Source organism: Pimephales promelas, chromosome 8, assembly GCF_988280905.1.
Source record: "Pimephales promelas chromosome 8, fPimPro1.hap1.1, whole genome shotgun sequence".
Classification (NCBI taxonomy): domain Eukaryota; kingdom Metazoa; phylum Chordata; class Actinopteri; order Cypriniformes; family Leuciscidae; genus Pimephales; species Pimephales promelas.
In genome coordinates, this window is record NC_142776.1 from 29,272,712 (window position 1) to 29,293,651 (window position 20,940).

General features: G+C 36.9%; 4 protein-coding genes across 4 annotated transcripts in view; 2 read left to right on the top strand and 2 right to left on the bottom strand.

Moving 5' to 3' along the window:
* Positions 1 to 13: 13 nt before the first annotated feature.
* Positions 14 to 4,384, bottom strand: c8h1orf159 (chromosome 8 C1orf159 homolog). Its single transcript, XM_039689399.2, has 8 exons — positions 4,268 to 4,384; positions 3,608 to 3,692; positions 3,323 to 3,406; positions 3,041 to 3,082; positions 2,469 to 2,603; positions 2,184 to 2,209; positions 2,013 to 2,043; positions 14 to 1,806 (listed from the first exon to the last, which is right to left on the bottom strand). The coding sequence occupies exons 2-8, from the start codon at positions 3,645 to 3,647 to the stop codon at positions 1,703 to 1,705; spliced, it is 462 nt and encodes a 153-aa protein (XP_039545333.1). The 5' UTR covers positions 3,648 to 3,692; positions 4,268 to 4,384; the 3' UTR covers positions 14 to 1,702.
* A 766-nt stretch (positions 4,385 to 5,150) lies between these two features.
* On the top strand, positions 5,151 to 9,887 carry iho1 (interactor of HORMAD1 1). Its single transcript, XM_039689379.2, has 8 exons — positions 5,151 to 5,428; positions 5,579 to 5,651; positions 5,812 to 5,965; positions 7,013 to 7,164; positions 7,311 to 7,359; positions 7,481 to 7,571; positions 7,821 to 7,918; positions 8,027 to 9,887. Exons 1-8 carry the CDS (start codon positions 5,386 to 5,388, stop codon positions 9,041 to 9,043), a joined length of 1,677 nt encoding a protein of 558 aa, XP_039545313.2. The 5' UTR covers positions 5,151 to 5,385; the 3' UTR covers positions 9,044 to 9,887.
* A 12-nt stretch (positions 9,888 to 9,899) lies between these two features.
* On the bottom strand, positions 9,900 to 13,441 carry kbtbd12 (kelch repeat and BTB (POZ) domain containing 12). The gene is made up of 6 exons (XM_039689378.2): positions 13,350 to 13,441; positions 11,486 to 12,668; positions 11,033 to 11,303; positions 10,696 to 10,846; positions 10,370 to 10,567; positions 9,900 to 10,166 (listed from the first exon to the last, which is right to left on the bottom strand). Exons 2-6 carry the CDS (start codon positions 12,565 to 12,567, stop codon positions 9,997 to 9,999), a joined length of 1,872 nt encoding a protein of 623 aa, XP_039545312.2. The 5' UTR covers positions 12,568 to 12,668; positions 13,350 to 13,441; the 3' UTR covers positions 9,900 to 9,996.
* Positions 13,442 to 14,687: 1,246 nt separating this feature from the next.
* slc26a6l1 (solute carrier family 26 member 6, like 1) overlaps positions 14,688 to 20,940 on the top strand; it is a 47,075-nt gene continuing 40,822 nt past the window's right edge. Inside the window, exons 1-13 of the mRNA XM_039689367.2 lie at positions 14,688 to 15,001; positions 15,084 to 15,223; positions 15,306 to 15,416; positions 15,579 to 15,754; positions 16,274 to 16,438; positions 16,521 to 16,673; positions 16,998 to 17,080; positions 17,673 to 17,820; positions 17,910 to 18,023; positions 18,100 to 18,177; positions 18,314 to 18,409; positions 18,538 to 18,644; positions 18,759 to 18,828. Coding sequence (XP_039545301.2) covers positions 14,868 to 15,001; positions 15,084 to 15,223; positions 15,306 to 15,416; positions 15,579 to 15,754; positions 16,274 to 16,438; positions 16,521 to 16,673; positions 16,998 to 17,080; positions 17,673 to 17,820; positions 17,910 to 18,023; positions 18,100 to 18,177; positions 18,314 to 18,409; positions 18,538 to 18,644; positions 18,759 to 18,828 — 1,575 coding nt within the window. The 5' untranslated portion in view covers positions 14,688 to 14,867. The remainder of the gene's footprint in view (positions 15,002 to 15,083; positions 15,224 to 15,305; positions 15,417 to 15,578; positions 15,755 to 16,273; positions 16,439 to 16,520; positions 16,674 to 16,997; positions 17,081 to 17,672; positions 17,821 to 17,909; positions 18,024 to 18,099; positions 18,178 to 18,313; positions 18,410 to 18,537; positions 18,645 to 18,758; positions 18,829 to 20,940) is intronic.

The window sequence follows — 20,940 nt, forward strand, 5'->3', positions numbered from 1 at the left end:
ATTTTTTCTCTCATAAATCAAAATATCTTTTATTTCTGTAAACACTGAAATCTTCATCAAATATTATTCAGTTTGTGATCAATACTCTATTAGGACATACAAAAAAAGTTAATCAACAGCATCAATCGCACCAAAATATACTGACATGCTTTCCAGTTGCTGCACAACAGCCAATAAAATGACATGAGAAATAAGTTGAATTTAAGTGGTTATTTTCTAAAATCAGAATCACTGATGTAATCCCCATGAAAGCACGACATTTAACTTTACATCAAGTAAACATTCCTCACTTTTCCTTAATCCAGCATACTGAAGATTTTACAAAACAACAATGTTCAAATACCCCTTAGAAATAGAAAAGATGTAGAAAAAAAATCAAACATAATTCTTTAAATAAACAGAACCATTATTACAAATTAAAAAACTAAAAACAACACAGAAAATCATACATATATAGGCATAGGGGATGATATGGCTTACTAAAAGGCCACTATTTCCAATAAACACTTTTTAAAGTAAAGTTAAAAAAGTAACTGACTGCTCCAGCCCTTTCATACAAATACCAATGTATCACTCTCTCTTATGACACTACGAAATTATGAAGCATTTAGATTGTTTTTCAACCAAGTTCTTTCATACTTTTACATTCTAATTTTGTATAAAATGTACAAAATCAAAAATGGTAACTTCATCCATTAGCACATTCACTTAATGGCACTTTATCTTTTACAGTGGGAAAAAGGAATAAATGAGAAATCAATGTTTTAGTTAACTCCTTGTTTGGCAACAGTTTTTAACAACAATTTTAATTATATATTGTGTATTTGCAAATTTGAATGTACCGTTATAACTCAAACTTCTTTGGTGCAAGCCAGAACATTTTATGTTTAACATAGTGAGGAATGTGCTATTGTTAGCAATTTGACATTTCATGCACACATGTTAGTATAACATGAATATGCTGTTAACACAGAAACCCAAGCCTAAAGTATTTTCAATGATCACAGAGGGTATTTCCAGCAAATGTACAGTATATACCATCAATAAGTGCAGTTGAGACTGTAAAGGATTAATAGAAAATATAATATTTGAGTGTACAGGAGCCAAACACTAAAATGGTTTTAACCAAATGGTAAATATATGCTAATGCCTATTTATTTATGAGGTTTGAGGAGTTGATTGTGTGCGAGTATGACTAATTGCGGAAGTCTTGTTTTGGAGCCTAGTTACAATGTCACAAGATTCAAAAGTACAATATCACACAAACATACAGGTAATAAATATAAACAGTACAAAATTCATTGAGAAAACAACTTGATTGACTGAATTATAGCTGAACAATAAAAAATACTCTAGTAGTGCAACACCTGGACTTTTAAAAGGAAAGAAAGAAAGAAAGAAAGAAAGAAAGAAAGAAAGAAAGAAAGAAAGAAAGAAAGAAAGAAAGAAAGAAAGAAAGAAAGAAAGAAAGAAAGAAAGAATTGTGTGAAAAATATATAAATAAAAATAAATATCTGTAAAAGATGATCTAAAAAAAGTTTTCCAAAATAAAAGCCTACATCAAGAACATGGATGCCTTGTGTAGCCTTCATAACTTTAAGGAAAGTTTCACCAAAAAAAGTTAACAATCCCATAAGGAAACTGTGCTATAGGACAGGCTCATATTTTGAAATGGGGCTTACAGATGGCCCTTGGAGGCTGCTCACACATTGTATACCTTGGTTACTGCCCCTGTTGCCACAGTAGCACTGTTGGATGCTGATGTTGCTGAAGGCCTCTCCCTCCTGACATATCTTGGCTTGCGAACTGCAGACAATAAAAAAGAAGAAGAGTCACATTCATTCTATATACTAAACAGAGCATGCTGCTTTTAATTCAGTTTGTTTCAATTAATCAGATATTCCCAATAGATGTTTTGCCAATGAAATTTAGCACAGTTGGAACTAGGATAGACCACCTCTTTAGAACTTGATAATTCAAAATACAGATTAAGTGGTGACAATTTCAAATACCTGAAGATGTAGCTTCAGGAATCATGACAGCCTTGGAAGAAAATATGAACAAGTTAGTAATTTGGTATCCATTGTTAAGCTACAGTTATATTTAAAGCAGTGTTTGTCTTTGATAACATAAAAGTTTATTTTTTTGACAAAAACAAATGGATTTTGAGTAGATTATCTTACCGTCTCACTTGGTTGGAATATAAAAGCTGATAAAGGAAAATTACAAAAAAAAATCATCTTGAATAAGTGAAACTCCAAAACACTACCAATAATAATAATAATAATAATAATATAAATAACATAATAATAATAATTAAATAAATAAAATATTAAACTATGAACCTTAATTCAAACTTAAAAGAAGCTGTCACTAACAAAACTGATCCTATGTAAAAAACAAAACAAAAAAAAACATTGAAAACTGATTTACACATTTATGACCTTTAAGATTTTTTTTGTTTTTACCCTTATTGCGCCTGTAGAAGACTCCAGGGAGGCGGTTGGAACGCTTAAGGTAAAAGAAAGATGCAACCGAGAGGATGAGGCCCAGGCTGATCAGTAGAGTTCCTAGAAGGACAGAAGCCGCTACAGCCGGGCCACCTGCCATTATAAAGCAAAGGATGAAATTAAAGTTCCGTACTACGGAGCCCCGCATATGACATGCGGGAAAACATTTACAAATCAAATATGTCAGCATGTTTTACTAATTCGTTCACTCCTTTTGAGTAAACAGTGTGCACAATATAATAATTTGTTCCCTTGATTTAGTAAATCATGGCCACGTTGTACTAATTTGATTTGATTGAACTAAATCAAGGGAACAAATTATTATACCGTGCACACTATTTAATCAAAAGGAGTGAACAAATTGTTATAGCTTTTTAATTCTTAATTCAGGTCCACGATATTCATATTTTTGTCTGCATCATGTCCTATGCAGGACTCCTTTCAAATCAATATCAATATACAAAAATAAATTAGGTTTTGAAGCAGTTTTTTTGAAGCAGTACTATTATTAAATAATGATAATAACTTACCAATCATTTTGATTAATGCTCCTGGAAAGTGACTAATCCTTGCTAGAGGGAGAGTAGAAAACACAATGAAGTAAATAAAAAGATAAACAATAATATAATAAATAAAGAGCACATCTAAGAGTTAAAAAAAAAAACAGTAGGTAAACATAACTCCTAGAGTCAAATGATTCCCAAATTGTAGCTTTAACATTTCAATGAAACATGATGCATGAAGAAAAATCCACATTAAGAAATCTTCTAGACAATGTATCTTTTCTTTAATGTCTATGGCATCGAACTTACTATTGTTAAATGAAGTTGAATTCCCCTGTTCAGCTGAGTCACAGGACACACAAAATGTACTGTTCTCCTGAACTTGAAGGAGCCCTAGAGGAGGATCCAAATGCACTATCAATAGTATGAAAATGTTCCTATTGCCTATCAAATTCCACAGAACTAGTTACACACAAAGTATGCAAAGAAAAATGTGCTCAGGTTTGTTTACAAGGCACATTCCTTTCCATCTCTGTTTCAATGTTTATAAAAATTATTCACAATTTGAAAATTAAAATTACATTTGAAACATACCAGGATTACAGAGTGAAATATTTGCACAGGTTTCATTCATCCTCTTTATTCTTTCACAACAGTCATTGGAGTTTTCTAGCAGAGCCTGAAACACATGAAAAACCACAATTACAGGTCAAGAATGGAATTGGTCTTAGTTTCAGTCCTAGAAAAATGAATACATTGGTTACTGTCATTCCAGTAGTTATTATACGCTCTCTCACATACTGAGAGTTGTGAGAAATTATTCCAAAGATTCCTAAAGAGAAAAGACAAGGGATACCTCGTTTCTGGAATTTCTAACACAAAAAGAGCATCACTGATGATTTAGTAGACTATTTGTGATGACTCCTGTGGGTTAGAAGGAGTCAAAATGGATCTGAAGCCCATTATGTTTATGCTCTAAAATACCCAAATTTGCGTTTTGGTTTAATTTAACATGCCATTTTGAATATTTAATAAATGCAGGGTCGTGTCAACCTCAAGATTGACCCATCAAGTTTTCTAAGGACGTCAACTCATCTAACGAGCCGTCTAATCATAGTGTCTAATTCTACACTGATGATTCAAATGTCGTTTTTGGTGGGTGGTTTTATAATCTCTAAACAATGCCATTTTAGCACCACATAAAAGACACAAGACATAAAACAGATTTTTGTGATAATAAGCTCGAGAACTTACCTGTGAAACGCAAGTTTCAGAAATGTCAGAAATCTGTTGTCAACGAGAGTTTAACTTACTTCCTGCTTAATAAACTGCACTGCCAAAATACAAGTCTTTCACTGTTTGTTATAGCTTTGCAATTAGATTAGCTTTAATTAGACCACCATTATTAGAATTTTTTATTACTAATTTATGTTCATGTTGTGATGCGAATAACATTTATTAACTAAACATCCTAGAGCGAAACAGATCAGTCAATGCCATTGTAATATTAGAGGTTTTGCTGGTATTTATTTTCTCCTCCGTCAGTGTTTTTAATGAATAAGTTATTAATATGAACATAATGTGAAATTAAATTAAATATCATAGTTACTTTGCATTTTCTAAGATTTGTGGCTTTTATTATGGAGACAAGACACGAGAACGTTGTTTTGGTTGCTATGATACATTTTTTTCACCGCACTTATGTTTTTTAAAGTCGCAGGCATACAACCAGCAGTTTACATGGCAACATAATATATATATATATATATATATATATATATATATATATATATATGTGTGTGTGTGTGTGTGTGTGTGTGTGTGTGTGTGTGTGTGTGTGTGTGTGTGTGTGTGTGTGTGTGTGTGTGTGTATAACAATACACAAGTGTTCAAATAATGATAATAACGTTAGAGAATAGAGTTCAGATGCAATAGCCTCTAAATGCCATTTGAAATTTTCTTCTAAAATGACCATTTTTATCAAGCTTGTATATTTAAGTTCAGTAATTTCACTCAGATGGCTTTTGCATCTGAACTCTTCATATATATATATATATATATATATATATATATATATATATATATATATATATATATATATATATATATATATATATATTATTTAAACACTGATATTGTAAGTGGAAATTACAACTCACATTATAAGTATTTTTAGTGCCACCTAGCGATCGCAATCAGCCGGGCTATGATTAAAGAGACTGTAGGTGAAGTTAGTGTACTGTTGGCTGCATGAACTGTTTGAATTCCGTAGCCCGGGAAAACCTGAGCAGCAGTCTGTAGTAAATGTCACGGACAGCACAAAGCCTCATCAATCCTTAACGGTCAGCGCCAACGACCGGCAAACATTATTTATGTTGCCTCAGAATCATTACTGCATATCAAAGTCATTTTCTGGTAAGTCACATTTCTTTCAAATGAACAAACTAAACAGTTGTTTTCTCGCTAATTTATAATGAAAACAGCTTTGATGACGGCAGCCGTACGGCTCCCGCGCAAACAGTATGACACTGATAAATTCAAGAGTATTTTCATAAACATTTTTAGGTCTTGAAAACCTGGATATGAAGCCCAATGTCTGGAATATTAAGGAGATGTTGAACATCCCCGCAACTTCTGGGTATGTCTGCTACCTAAATTATGTAACTTAGCTACTAACTAGAGGATTTGTCAGCTAACTTTTACTGTCATTTACACTGTTACCCAAACTTTTACCTTGAAAGGGGACATTATACTCTCGTTTTTATATTGATGTTTAGTCAGAATTATGTTTGTTATAGAGGGATAAAACCCGGTAAGGGTCCAACCAGTGACTACTCCAGCCTGACTGACTCTCAGTTTCTGTTGGGCTCTCAAATGTGGCCTGACAATTCACAAGGGTTTACTCAGGAGATGAGTGGACAGAGCAGAGGTTCACAGCATACATCACAGGAGGTAAATATATCGGGCATAAACTGTGTTTATTTGTAGTAGAACATGCCATGTTTTATCTAATGTAATATGATGAACATATTCTTGATTGTTTCATTTTTATGTCCACAAACCTTTCATAAATAACAATTATTGTGACAGGTTGTTGTAAAGGAGAAGTCTAGAAAATATTTTAAAGCTCCAGACGGTCTGTAATTATTTTGGGTTAAAATGAATCAAAATAAAATTTTGTACATAACCAGCCAGTGTTTAAAACTATCTGCTTGCCTTAGCTCGATTCAAAATGATGGGCTGGTAATAATGTTATTAATTCCAGTTGTACTGGTGGATGTACTGCATGTCTTTGCGTCATTATGTACACATAAAAAAGGTGTCTCGGCTAGTAGGCTATATTGTGTGTGAAGATGTTCGGGACGAAGATTTACAGCCTTTTCTCACAGCACTTGATATAATTAAACTTAATTAATTTGATGGCCGATCCAGAAAGATTCAAACGACAATCACCGGTGACAATTGGAGACTCACCCGATGTAAAATGCAGAAGACTTTGGACTTCGGAGTGGCTACAGAAACTTGGCTCATGTGAAAACAAGGATAAATATCTGATGGGCATTAAATGTAGTCAGTCACGCACAATTTGAGAACAAAGTATAATTTGCACGGTTTGACGTGATATGATAAGCGATCGTTAGATTTAATCAATCAATGCAATGCTTTTTTCCCTTAGTTGGTCAGAACAAAAGTGGATGTTACCTACTTGTTCAGGTGACATTTTCCAGTGAAAATTCTTATGTTGGTCATACTTCCAAAAGTAGAATCTGTGATTGCGAATGACAGTATCCACAGCGGCGCGGTGACTGACAACTGCACATTCTCCTCAAAACATTGGATTCATGAGCGCTGTGCCGTGTCGAGGCACAACCCACGTAAAGTTAAAAATTCCGCGAATAACTGCAATTTCAGATTTCAAACAGAGATGGTGACAAAGAGGAAAAACTAGGAACTACCGCTCTAAATTTCATAATTCCAAATTGTCTTAATCCTCTACAGATGAAGGAAATGATGGTGTCCAGCAGTTATAGTTCTAAGCCGTTTTTGTTTGGCGGTGATGGCAAAATCCTAAACTTCACTGGTGGCAAATCTGTTGGCATGTTGGACAGATTTGAAGAGGAGAAGCGAAAATCCAAAGAAAAATATGAAAGGTAATTTGTCTATCCTTGATTCTTGCTCAATAATAATAAACTGTTCTAACTGTACTGATGTCTTTTTAAAGTTCTGTAATGCAATTTTTTACTTTTAGCTTTGGTTCTGTCATGACATATTGTTATACAACTTTTTCACTTTTTAGGGAAATTCTCACTAATGGAATTCTACAATTGCAGGAAACTCTGGGAAATGTGAGTATTTTTCTTGAGGCATATACATGTTTAACACATTTGGAATATTTTTACTGCACATATTCACGGTTTCAATATTACTTGAGTATTACTTGACGTTGACCTACCTTTTCCCTTTTAGACCAGAGAGACTTTATTAAATTGCATTAATGGAAGTAGTGACAGCACCAGAAAAGTTTTAGTGGAGAGAATGGATAATTTTTCAAAAACAAGTACGTTCTTGTTTGTACATTTTCTTATAACTGTATGCAAATGGTTCTTAACAATTAGCTCATGATGACAACCACAGCTTTCCACAAATAACACTACCATTAAAGTGTTATTTGTTATTTAAACCATTAAAAATACAGTAATTTTTATATGAGGTATATAAATATATAGCATATTTATATATTTTTAATATATTTCATGTAGTAGATGTTATTTATTTATAACTAATGACATTATGTTGTCCATTGCAGTTGAAGATTATTTAAACAGTGTGAAAGAGGGTATAACATGTCAGTTTGAGACTCTGCAGAGCCAAACACAAATAGAAATGGCAGACAGGGAAGCCAAGGTAAGGACTGCATATATAACCTGTCCTAGACAATCGATGTAAAGCTACTGTTAATATACTCTATATTGACATTTCTAATAAAGCCACATTTATTTTCTATTAAAATAGAGCAGTCTGGCTGCAAAAGAGTTGAGCTCAAGCATACTTAACCTCCATCGGGATCTGGAGCATCTAAAAGTAGAGCAGAGCAAGGAGCAGGGCATGCTGGGAAATATTCTGTCTCAGCTTAGCACTTTAATTTCTACTCACAAGCCAACAGCAGGGCCTAGCTCTGCCAGAATGATTGACAGTGAGGTCCAGACATCACCTGGTCTGTTAGAGAGGTTCTGTGTCATGTCAACTGAAAAACACCAAGAGAGCAAGATGATGTGCAACAGGCCTGTCATTTATTCAGGAGAAGCAGTAGAACAGAACCAGTGTCTACTTACCACACAGAAGACACAAAACAGAAATGCACATGCTCTGCCTGTAAAAAGACAGCAGACAGCAGTCACAGAGGAGGTTTCCCCTGATGCTTCACAGAGATCTTGGTGTACACAGTTAGTTGAGACCAGACCTTCAAGCCCACTTGTGGATGCTCAATTCACTGCATCCATAGTTGACCAAGAAGAACAGTATGTAGATAGACACCTGGTGCCTGAAAAACCATTGAACAGATTGGGCACTGATGCAATGCCACCCCTGAAATTACCTAGGAGGCACCAAAAAGCCCTGAATTATAGACGGGGAAAGAGAGCACTGGTTCTCCCACAAAGACAACCAATGAGAAAAAAAGGAGCAATGAAGTTTTCAAATGACAGTCTGGAGAGTAAAGACCTTCAGTGTGAGCAAAAAGACAAAGTGCCTTTGTCTTCTCTTTGTGACAACTGGAAAGTGACCAACAAATCTGTTGCAGAGAATCACTTAAAACTACAGCAGCAAGCCACTGTAGCACCAGTTAGTAGGTGTGTAGCTGAGCAACCACTAAACCCCTTCAGTTTGTGGTCTGAGGACACAGACAGTTCCCAAATGATAGTGGATTACAAGATGGCTGAGTGGGAAAAAGTGGTGCCTGAACCTAAAGCTAGTGTGATAGAAGAAGGTGGCCTGTGGCAGCTCTTTGACATTACTGATGACTCAGAATAAAATGCAGGATACTCCCATACTGTATGCCTATTACATTTACATTTGAGAAATTATTTAGAGAATCTTCTATGTTCAGGTTTTTTTTTTTACTAAGAACTTGAAATTGCCTGTAAACATGTGAACCTTGTTCTCGAACCTCATTTCTTTCTATAGACATTATCTGTTTGTTTTCTGTTGTTTGAACATTGGCACACATGGATATTATAAAAATCTTTCTTATAAAAGACAGTTTGGCAGACTTTACTGCCTCTAAAAGTATTGTTCTATTTTACTTGTACCATATGACTCTAAAGCAATAACATTCAAGCACTTTCTGTAATTTCATATTCTTTTTTGCAAATCATATTCCAGAAATTTGTTTTGGCCTTTTTTTTAAAGATATTTTAGACAACCTCTGTAACTTTAACAGGTAAAATATAGTTAAAAATATATTCGGTTTTGTTTGCAGTTGAAACGTGACAGATTTAGCTGTTGTTAAGTTTGACTGATTAATATATGTTTAGTAAATTGCATCGACTGCTTAAAGTTACAGTACATATACTATATTGTGCAACTCTATGCTATACATTTTTATTATGCAAGTGAAGTAAAATCATTTTAAGTTTCTCGGAGTGTTACTTTATTTTGAACTGTAAACTATTTGAGTTTTTCATCTTATCATTTGACACATATCTTAATACATACTATACCTCAACTATTGGTAATGTCTAAAATCTAAAAATGTCGACAACAACAAAATCACTAAAGCACTCGCAGAATTATAAATTAAAATAGTTTGAAGTAAAAATGTATATCTTTTCATGAAAGCCCTACTCCCTATATCTACAGTTTTCTGGCAGGAGGATAAAAATTATGCAATTTATATTATTCACATGACAGACGAGGAATTATGTCATGTGAATAATATAAACTGCATAATATTTCATGAGAAATCATTTTTGGAGAGATTGTTGTCATTCCTCTACCAAGTCAGCAGGAGGGGGTATGAGTCCGCGAGGGTTCAGATTTGCCACCAAACAGACATCGTAACTGTCATGCATCAGAGCCTGCTTTGCCACCACAGTCCATACATTTTCCCAGGGATCCAACTGGAGGATGTCTTTAGTGATGGTGTCATGACGATCTTGGGAAAGAGTGAAGTACTTACAATGTAGTCTATTTTGAATGGCCACAGAGAATTACATGGATTCAACTGTTCAAGGCTAAACTAATGCCACATTTACACTGCAAAGGTGGGACCAAAGTGCTTCTGTTCAGAGGTAGCATAAATGCATTTACACAACGATTTTAACTGATATTGATAGTACAGTATATTTAAATATTTACCTGCTCCTTTGTAGTATCCACAGACATAAAGTTTTCCATCAACAACTCCAGCATTTGATGCATTGCTGCGAAGTGATAGGAGAGACCATGGTAAAGGAGGACCATCCCTCCAGAAATCGCCATCAGGGTTGTAGATCTCTACTACATTAAGGCAGTGACGTGACTGGCCGCGATCCACACCTTCACACCCAATTCCACCTGCAGAAGGAGACCCTGAAGCTCATTCTACAGTATAGTATAATCTTTGTAATTCTATAGATGATGCCTAGCTTTACTTTTTAATAAAGTAAGTTGTCATATTTCAGTCATCCTGTTGACATTCTCACCCAGTACATAGATTTCCCCATTGAGTGCTACTGCGCTGCAACGGTATTTTGAATATTTCATAGGGCCAAGTTCACTCCACTTGTTGTTCTCGGGGTCATATTCAAGCAGACGATTACTCATACGGTCAGGCTCGTCATCTGTGCGGTATGACTGCCATTCATGAGACGTGGCAGAACAGGTGCATTAGAGGGAAAGAGAGAAGGCAATAAATACACAGTTACTGTGCTCCCCCACTTGGTTTTATTTTCCAAATTATAGTGATTTATTGTGATTTCACTACACAGCCTCCATTCTCCTTTATAAAGATGCCATATTTCCAATATTTTGATATATTACCTGTGGAGTCCGTCCCCCAAGCACATAAAGGCGACCCTTTATACGAACTACACTGTGATAGGCAAGGGGCATGGGCAGTGGGGCACCACTTCGCCATGGCCCACCCTGTAGAGACCAGCGCTCAACACTGTTGGTGATGAGGTACTGGTTCTTCAGCTTCATCTGACCTCCAATCAGATACAGGTTGTCTCCCAAAGAGCTCAATGCATAAGAGTCACGATACTCTGCTGAGCTCAAGTGTTTCCAGGATCCTTGGGCTTCCTTGTTGTACCTGAAAAACACAAAGCAAACATTAGATTTTTGAACTCTATGCTTTACTCTCTGTATCATTTAAATTTTAATTTTAAGAGCTCTAATAAACAAACACATTAGTTTACAGTTTTGCTTTATACAGTATATTTGATGTTGAAAACATGGGAGTATTACTGTCATTTTCTCCTGCAGAAGCCTCACATGAAAATCTCGACGTTTCTGTCTTTCTGCCTCGCCATCCTTCTGGCTCCCAGCTCCCCTGCCACAACAATTTCATTCCTCTCAGTTACCACTCCAGCATAGACATATCCAAGCGCATCACCATATCGTGGGGAGGTGATAAAAAGAGTCCGCCCGGTGTTGGGAGCATAACAAAAGCTGCGCTCGGTGTAGCTTCCATAACGTGAGCGTATCCCTCCGCCGTCATTACCAATGCAGAGCAGGAGGTCTGTGGTCTCCATACCGTAGCGCAGCTTCAGTCGGCGGGGTGGAGCATCTGAATCCAAGCTTGCGGTTTCAATCGCCTCTTCCATTATCTGAAGACATTCGGCATCAGCTAGCAGTGCTGTGTTCCTTTTCATCGTCCCCTTCAAGTAATCCACACCCACCAGTGGAAGACGTACCTTCTTTAAGAGTTCTGGGAGGTGCCTGGCCCGGTTCTCTTCCACTGACCCTACACCCCCCGGACTGTACTTCACCCAGCGCATCACCACATCCAAAATGCTCTCTTCCCGTGAAATATTGAGGTCATCTGAGCCCAATAACACCCCTAACTGGTGAGCCTCCAACTCCAGCACCTCTTCCCCAAGGCACACTTCAGTGAAGTGCTGCCGCAGATAGCGCTGAGCGTGATCGGCCAACTCCTCTGCCCCTAGATCCCGGGCATAATAATAGATTCCCAGGCAATTGGAAGCATCCATGTTGTCAATCATGTAGATCTGACAACGACTAAACACATCGTCCATTTGTAGAAGAAAAGCAGCAACAGAGATGCCCTGCACATTGGCTGCAGTGAGTGGAAGATTGGCGCTGTACATGTATTCTAGCAAAAGGGCCAGGCTTTGTGCCGGCATGTCTCTTAACTCCACTTGACGGTTGGTACACTCGCGCAGGCCACAAGTGAACATTACGCGGAAGTATGGACTGAAGGCAGAAAGCACCGCACGGTGGCATGGGAAGCTAACACCCTCAGCGATTAGAACCACGTCTGTTAGCTGCTCAGCATCCCGCATTCGGTTTAGCTGTTCCAACAGCATCAAACCATGCTTGGCTCTCAGATCCATTTAGTTTTAGTTTTTTGTCTTGATAGCTTAACTTGAAGAAGTGTTAGTCTTAGCCTAAATACATCCTGGAGGTCCTTAAAAGAATGTCAAGGAACATGCATCTGAAGAGATAAAAAAAAAACATTTTTTAGAAAATGCAGCTAATGTTAGGGCACCCTCAGTAATCCACATAACTTTAAAGCTACACTGTGTGATTTTTAGCCCCATCTAGCGGTGAAAAGGTATATGACCATCCAGTGAATTTTAGTTTCTGTTACTCTCAATTCCGATTTCGTTTTAACTCCTACGGTGGCCAATGTAGTCCAAGATTAACATGGCTTGCAGTTCGACCTCGTCCATGAGTGTTAACTCAAACGTAAACGTGGAAGGCGAAGCTTGAATTAATGGGTATGTCCCTCTTTGGCTAATGTACTTTCAAGATGGAGGGGCAACATGGCGACCGACATTAGAACCCCTTACCCGTATGTATTTTCAATGGCATATTATACACTCTCGAGAATACTTTATTACTTGAATGAAGTAAATATACATTAATGAGCACATATATTTTTGTAATAACTAAGTGTTTTTAGCTAAGAATAAACTAAAAGAGTTACACAGTGTAGCTTTAAAGAAAGTTCATTTTAATGCATCAATAATTTTATCTTGCCCTAAGGGTCAGTGCTAAACAGGTCAATGCTCCAACATGTCAACAAAAAGACAGTTATTGTTGTATCAGTCACAATATTGGCAACAAGCGAAGTCTATCGCATTATATTAGCACATGCATCGATGAATCGTACCAAATCTCTGGGTTCCTGTGGTGTCTGCCTTCAGGCAACAATTCGTCCATTACCCACACTCGACACAAACACGCTTACTGCTTTGCGTCTGCCAGTAAACACTGGGAGAGGGAGCATGCTCTCTACTCAACCTTCCATGGCCATTCCCACCAAGCAACAGTGCTAAAAATAGACCATGATATGTAATCTACTGAAGGGAAAAATACTCAACAAGTTTACTTGATCAATGAAGATAACTTAATATTACAGCTTGTGTAGAAGTTGTTTTTTTGTGTAATTGCCACTTTACTTTCCAATGCTTATGTGTTTGTAATTATCTCATGGAATCTGGGGAAAAACCCTCAGTACATGAGAGATAAGGTCAAATTTCACCCCATCATGCTCTTAAAGAGACCACACAATCTATGTGTAAGCAATTTAACAGTTACTTTTGATGCAATAATGGATATTGATACTTTATTTCTTTCTGTGTGGTATCAATGTTTTGATGAAGCAAATATAGAACTATATTTGATTCGATTAAATATTTCTTAATTGTAAACAATATAAAACTTTTATACTCGATATTATTCAAAATTAATTAAATTTTTTATGTTAAGTGTTTTTTTGTTAAGTTTGCTTTTGAAACTCTGCAATGTGCCATGCTATTGCATGCAAATATACCTTTTGTTGTTGTGGGGATGTAAAGACTTTTAAAGGCAGTAAAGACTAGAAGGTCAACTGTTTTATTTATTTATTTATTTATTTATTACAAAATTTCCCCTGAACTTGTACTGTGCCAAACAGACAGATATCTTAAAATAGCCCACCTATGCCTCCGATTTCTTTCAATGTAAAAATAGGACCACAAGTGTAATCGGTACAAGTCAGAGGCCTACAGTACTCAATTATTAATATATTAACCACAGATGAGAGTTGTTAAACCTTTAACCCTGCCTGCACTAACTCCCCATTCCATTTATTTAAAGCCATTTTAAGGACCACTTCATGTGTTGCAAATTTACAGGATGAATGATGTCAAAACATCTCTTCCTGTCCTGTTTGAGTTATTAATTCATAATATGCTGCACATCACAATGGAATTTTCTACTGGAAAAGAAAAAGTTTCCATTGCAGTTTACCTTAGAGTGCACAAAGTAGCTACTAATGAACACTGGAGGAAAGTCTGAGTCAGCATTTGCACTAAAATATGACAAGAGTTGAGAGATAACGATCAGGGCTTTTTTATAATTACATTTTTCTAAAATTACTATTATGACATGCACATTGGCAATATTGTTGTTAGCTTGTTTTGCTCATTTGATGCTTCTGAAATTGTATGTATCCATTAAAATTAGTACATGCTATTACTTGTTCTGAAGTTAATGATTAGTAGAAAGCACAGCTTCAACCAACCTCATTATCTCTCCTTTTAAATATCTCACACCGCTTTAGAGGGATATCAGAGATTACTGTCAGGCAGAAAGCTTTATGAAGTTCTTATCAGACCAGTTATAGTAGCTGCACAAAATAGATAAAATGGACTCAAGAAATGCAGAGTATTGTATACAGAGAGAGGTTATAGATGAACAGAGGCTGAAGGAGCGATCACGGAGACTGGACCATTCCCAGACCAACCTTCCAATCTCCCATTGGCTGAAGAAATCACTCAGGTAAGATATAGCCATGAAAGCAACCATTAGTGTGAATAAAATCTGCATTGTTTTTAAGTCTTTTCTTTTATGTTTTTTTTAGCTGTTCGGTACCCAAACTTAAACGTACCATAGTTGGTTTCCTGCCTGTTCTGTCCTGGTTGCCCCGTTACTCTATCTGGGATTATGGCATGCCGGATCTCATTTCTGGAATCAGTGTGGGCATTATGCACCTTCCACAGGGTAAAAGCATGTTTCTTGACTTTTTAATGACCGAAACATACAGGATAATCTTTGTTTGAGAGCGTGTATTTTTCTGTTTTAGGAATGGCATATGCTTTGCTGGCCTCGTTGCCTCCAGTATTTGGACTCTACACATCCCTCTATCCTCCATTCATTTATTTTATTTTCGGGACCTCCAGACACATCTCCATAGGTGATTTATATTTGAACATGAATGAAAACGATTAACTTTAATTGATTTTATTTTGTATAAATTGAATCATGAATACATTGTCTATTTTCATTGAACTTCACCATGTTCTGACCGTTCTGACTTTGTGTGTGTGTGTGTGTGTGTGTGTGTGGGCTCGTGTAGGCACATTTACTATCCTCAGTATTATGATTGGTAGTGTGACAGAGAGACTGGCCCCAGATGCAGATTTCCTTATTTACAATGGCACTAATGTGACTGAAGAGGTGGATATTGTGTCTAGGGATTTATACAGAGTGCAGGTTGCTGCTGCTACCACTGTACTGGGAGGACTTATTCAGGTGATAAATAAAAACACATACAAACACAGACTGATGCAAACACACAAAAATGTATATACTTAAAGCCATGTCATTTATGAAGATACATAGAGTACATACAGTTTCAAATAAATGTATTCTTTCTGTTCATCAAACATATTAGTTTCCACAAAAATATTAAGCAGCACAGTTTATTAATAATAATAATAAATGTTTTTTGAGCACCAAATCAGCATCTTATAATGATTTCGAAAGGATGTTGTGACACTATATAGACTGGAGTAATGGCTGCTGAATATAGTATATAAATATATAAACAAATGGTTATTTTAAATTATAATAACATTTCAGTGTTAATGTTTTACAGTACTTTTGATACAAATGTAGCCTTGGTGAGCATTAGAAACTTTTTTTAAAATAATAACTTAATCTTAAATCTTAATTGACACCAATACTGTACATAGATCCACTATTGCACATGAATTATGATATATCGGTTTCACATTATAATTAAATACAATCTTGCATCCTCACTCTTAGGTTGTATTAGGCTTGGTGCAGTTTGGGTTTGTTGGTACGTATCTTTCAGAGCCGCTGGTCAGAGGTTATACCACGGCTGCCTCCGCTCATGCTGTAGTGGCCCAGTTAAAGTACATCCTCGGAGTCTCACCCAAGCGCTTCAATGGACCTCTGTCTATTGTCTATGTGAGTACAATCTAACAAACAGAAACATGCATTGTATGTGTATGCCTCAATACATGCATAACTCTGTAATTTCTCTGTGTAGACTCTAATAGACTTGGTTAGGCTGTTGCCAGAGACTCATCTCCCAACTCTGCTGGCTAGTGTTGTGGCCATCGTGGTTCTCATCACTGCCAAAGAGCTTAACAATGCGCTCAGGCATAAAATGCTGGTGCCTATTCCGGTGGAACTCTGCACTGTATGTAATCAAAAAATCAAAAGACTATCTGCTTCTCTTCTTCATTGTTTGTACTTAGAAACATTTTTATTTAATAGGATTCATTACATCTCTAAATCAGTATCTCTGTTGTATCGGTCTGTTGTGCCTTTCCTTGATGCCCTCTCTGTGCTATTAATCTACGTAGTCAGCATTTCAACTCTGCATTATAGTGTTTGCATCATTTCTCCTAGTAATAACTAATTGCACCTAGTCTGGCTTCTTATTTACTACAAAGGAATCATTAACATAATTTTACCCATAGCTCATGAAATTCATGAAAGTTTGTATATGCTTTTATGCTAGATTGTAGTGGCGACCGTTATATCATTCTACACTCGGCTGAATGAAAGCTATAAGATATCAGTCGTTGGCGAGATCCCAAGTGGGTGAGTTTTCACATCAAAACTATTTGTATTTTTAAATAATACAAATGTTTTTTTCTCTCAGTTTGTGGTGTTTGGTAAGGCAAGCATTACATTATTATTGTTACCATTTACTTGAGGCAACCATATCAACCACCTACCAACATGTTAACACTATTCAGAACACGTCAGCATTGTTTTGGCTCAATCACATTGTCTTCAGACAGCGCATATAACTGACATCTTGGGACGTCTTTTGAAATACGTCAACATGCGCCTTTTTAGGGTACCCTTAAACATCAGTTAGATGACGTTATCGGATCCTAACCCCACCCCAGACCTAAACCTATCCCTAAACCTACCCCGTCACCTAAAGGTAAAGCGTCAGCTGTATGACGGCCCGGGATCGTCAACTAATCGACGTTTAAGGGTACTCTAAAAAGGCGGATGTTGACGTATGGTCAAAAGACGTCCCAAGACGTCAGTTATATGACGACTTGGGATGAGACTGTGTTACTTCAGAAAATGTAAAAATCAAATATTGGAAAAATAGTTATATGACTTATGATATTTCAAGTGCATGCATTACTGTGGTCGTTCTGTTGTGTTTTCTCAGACTTCAGCCTCCTGGGGTTCCAAACACCCGTGTCTTTTCTGAGGTGGTGGTGGATGCATTTGCAATAGCCATTGTGGGTTATGCCATTTCTATCTCTTTGGGCAAAACCTTTGCTCTGAAACATGGTTACAAAGTAGAAAGCAACCAGGTGGGTAAATCACCATACACACATGGAAATAGACAATCAGATAACTACATTACACAGCTGATCCCTGTCTTTTTCTGACTGTGTTGCAGGAGCTGGTGGCTTTGGGTCTCAGTAATACAGTCGGAGGTTTTTTCCACTGTTTTTCAGTTTGTTCTTCTATGTCTCGCAGTCTCATACAGGAAACCACAGGAGGCAAGACACAGGCAAGACAAATTCATTTTTACAGTGAATGGATGCATTTATATATCTACATTTGTTCATCACATTGTGTTTGTTTAGATTGCAGGAGTAGTGTCTGGTGTAATAGTACTGGTGACAGTATTAAAGTTAGGCTCACTTTTTCAGGAGCTGCCCAAGGTATGTATAAATATAAACAATCCTCTGTGCAGACTGAGTTATATTACCAAACTATTTTTGACTTTATAGATTCGTTATTTTGGCATGAGCTATGAATAAATTATGACTAGAATTTCCATTCTTTGTGTCTGTCTAGGCAGTTCTTGCTGCCATTGTATTTGTGAATCTGAAGGGAATGTTCAAGCAGTACTATGACATAGTCACACTGTGGCGTAGTTGCAAGATTGATCTAGTAAGTTATGCTACAGTCTCCACCCAAAGTCTACAAGCATTTAGTGGTGCTTACTGATTCATCTGAATCACATACCCAAAGTATTTGTTTATCTGTACTTATTTAGTGCTCTGTTTTTGTGTTTGTAGTTGATATGGTTGGTGACTTATGTGTCTACTGTGCTCTTTAATCTGGATATGGGTCTGGGTGCCTCCATGGGTTTTGCTCTTCTCACTGTTATCTTCAGAACTCAACGGTTGGAGTCTTTCCCTGCTTCTTATCTTTCCACAGTGTTTCTTGCTCTTGTCATCTGCTTCATTCTCTTACTGCATTATATCTGACCTTATCGCATGACTTCTCTGTGTCCCAGGCCCAGTTATTCACTACTTGGACACCTCCCTGGCACTGAGCTATATCTAGATATGGAGACACATGAGGAAGTGAGTATTACATTAATTTTAACTGCAATAAATAGACAAATAACCGAAAATGTCCCTCAGTTCAACATTCCTGTTCAGTCCTGCTAAATGAAGAAATATCAATCATATTCCCGCTATTACTCCAGAAATATCAGGACAATTTAAATGGCAAACAAGACTTCATTACACCTATTTTCAATGTATCTACTACAGGGTGGCCGCGGGTCATTAAAAAGTATTAAAAAGTCTTAAATCAATTTTCCCAAAAATAAGGCCTTAAAAAGTATTAAATTGTCTTAAATTCAGATTGGATAGGTCTTAATTATGTTAGTCATGTCACCGCAAAGATGCAGGCAAAGGCAATCGTTCTGCCAGCCAGGTCAAATATTTTCTACAAGGTAACGTAACGTAACCTGTGTGTGAGACACACGGGTGCGATCAAACAGTGGAGTCATGAAAAACTATCATCATTTTGTTCATACAGGACAACATTCAGTCTGCAAAGTGTTTACTTATATTTGTGTAGCAAAACATATGTATCCAACCCCTGTTTGAAACAGTCCGTGTGTTGTAACGTCTGTCAGAGTTTGAGGTCCCAGAAGAAGAATAGGAAAGACAGTGCAAACGAACTGGTTGTTCCACGAGTCCTTTTATACATGTCGAAAGAGCGGATGTTAACAGGTTAAAGAAAACACTCTGTAAAATGCTACAAATCAAAGTGGAAGATAGATCGGTCATCTTCGTGAACGTGCGCGCTCACATAACAACATTACATACAATAACGAACGCCATAGAAGAAGTCATCTTAAAGGCATATCAACATGTCATGAACACTACTGAACACTAGGTGGCCATTGCAGAGTTCCATCTTTTGGACATTCATCATACCCAATTGGTTTTCATTTCTTGTCTTCAAAACAGGGCAATATCTGTTTATTTTTAAGTGTTTGTAGTATTATTTTATACGGAAAGCATTTATTTATAATTATTAGTTTAATTAACAAACTAATTATATGAAACTATTATCAGTACACTACAAATAAACGGAATCCAGAGTTTCAAGAAGATCAGAGAAACTCAAAATTTTCTCAAAAAACTCAAAAAAAAACAAAACAAAAAAACGACAGTGGTACCCCTTTCGTTTTTTTTTTTTTTTCTGGGGCGAAAAAATAAGTTTCTCCAATCTTCTCAAAACTCTGGATTCTGATAGAGGGCCATGAGACTTAGACCTGAGTGCAAAAATGGAGTCTCTAGACCCTTCCAGAGCTGAGATATTGAGATCCCACGTAGCATTTATGCCATTATAAAAATCTTAATATCTCAGCTCTGGAAGGGTCTAGAGCCTCAATTTTTGCTCTTAGGTCTAAGTCTCATGGCCCTCTATCAGAATCCAGAGTTTTGAGAAGATCAGAGAAGCTCAAAATTTCGAGCCCCCCCCCCCACAAAAAAAAACCCCAACAGTGGTACTCCTTTTGTTTTGTTTTTCTGGGGTGAAAAAATAAGTTTCTCCAATCTTCTCAAAACTCTGGATTCTGATAGAGGGCCATGAGACTTAGACCCGAGTGCAAAAATGGAGTCTCTAGACCCTTCCAGAGCTGAGATATTGAGATCCCACGTAGCATTTATGCCATTAAAAAAATCTCAATATCTCAGCTCTGGAAGGGTCTAGAGCCTCAATTTTTGCTCTCAGGTCTAAGTCTCGTGGCCCTCTATCAGAATCCAGAGTTTTAAGAAGATCAGAGAAGCTCAAAAATTCGACCCCCCCCAAAAAACGACAGTGGTACCCCTTTCGGGTTTTTTTTCTGGGGCGAAAAAATAAGTTTCTCCAATCTTCTCAAAACACTGGATTCTGATAGAGGGCCATGAGACTTAGACCTGAGTGCAAAAATGGACTCTCTAGACCCTTCTAGAGCTGAGATATTGAGATCCCACATAGCATTTATGCCATTATAAAAATCTCAATATCTCAGCTCTGGAAGGGTCTAGAGCCTCAATTTTTGCACTCAGGTCTAAGTCTCATGGCCCTCTATCAGAATCCAGAGTTTTAAGAAGATCAGAGAAACTCAAAATTTCGACGCCCCCCCCCCCCCCCCCCCCCAAAAAAAAAAACGACAGTGGTACCCCTTTCGGGTT

Excerpts from the sequence above, each read along its gene's own strand:
- c8h1orf159 (XM_039689399.2), bottom strand. The coding sequence starts at position 3,647 with ATGAATGAAACCTGTGCAAATATTTCACTCTGTAATCCTG. Across the intron at positions 3,083-3,322 it reads TTCAACTTCATTTAACAATA|CAAGGATTAGTCACTTTCCA; the intron begins GTAAGTTCGATG and ends CTCTCCCTCTAG. Across the intron at positions 2,604-3,040 it reads AGCATTAATCAAAATGATTG|GTGGCCCGGCTGTAGCGGCT; the intron begins GTAAGTTATTAT and ends TTATAATGGCAG.
- kbtbd12 (XM_039689378.2), bottom strand. The coding sequence starts at position 12,567 with ATGGATCTGAGAGCCAAGCATGGTTTGATGCTGTTGGAACAGCTAAAC. Across the intron at positions 11,304-11,485 it reads AGAAACGTCGAGATTTTCAT|GTACAACAAGGAAGCCCAAG; the intron begins GTGAGGCTTCTG and ends TGTGTTTTTCAG. Across the intron at positions 10,167-10,369 it reads TGGATACTACAAAGGAGCAG|ATCGTCATGACACCATCACT; the intron begins GTAAATATTTAA and ends CTCTTTCCCAAG.
- iho1 (XM_039689379.2), top strand. The coding sequence starts at position 5,386 with ATGTTGCCTCAGAATCATTACTGCATATCAAAGTCATTTTCTG. Across the intron at positions 5,429-5,578 it reads CATATCAAAGTCATTTTCTG|GTCTTGAAAACCTGGATATG; the intron begins GTAAGTCACATT and ends AAACATTTTTAG. Across the intron at positions 5,966-7,012 it reads CACAGCATACATCACAGGAG|ATGAAGGAAATGATGGTGTC; the intron begins GTAAATATATCG and ends AATCCTCTACAG.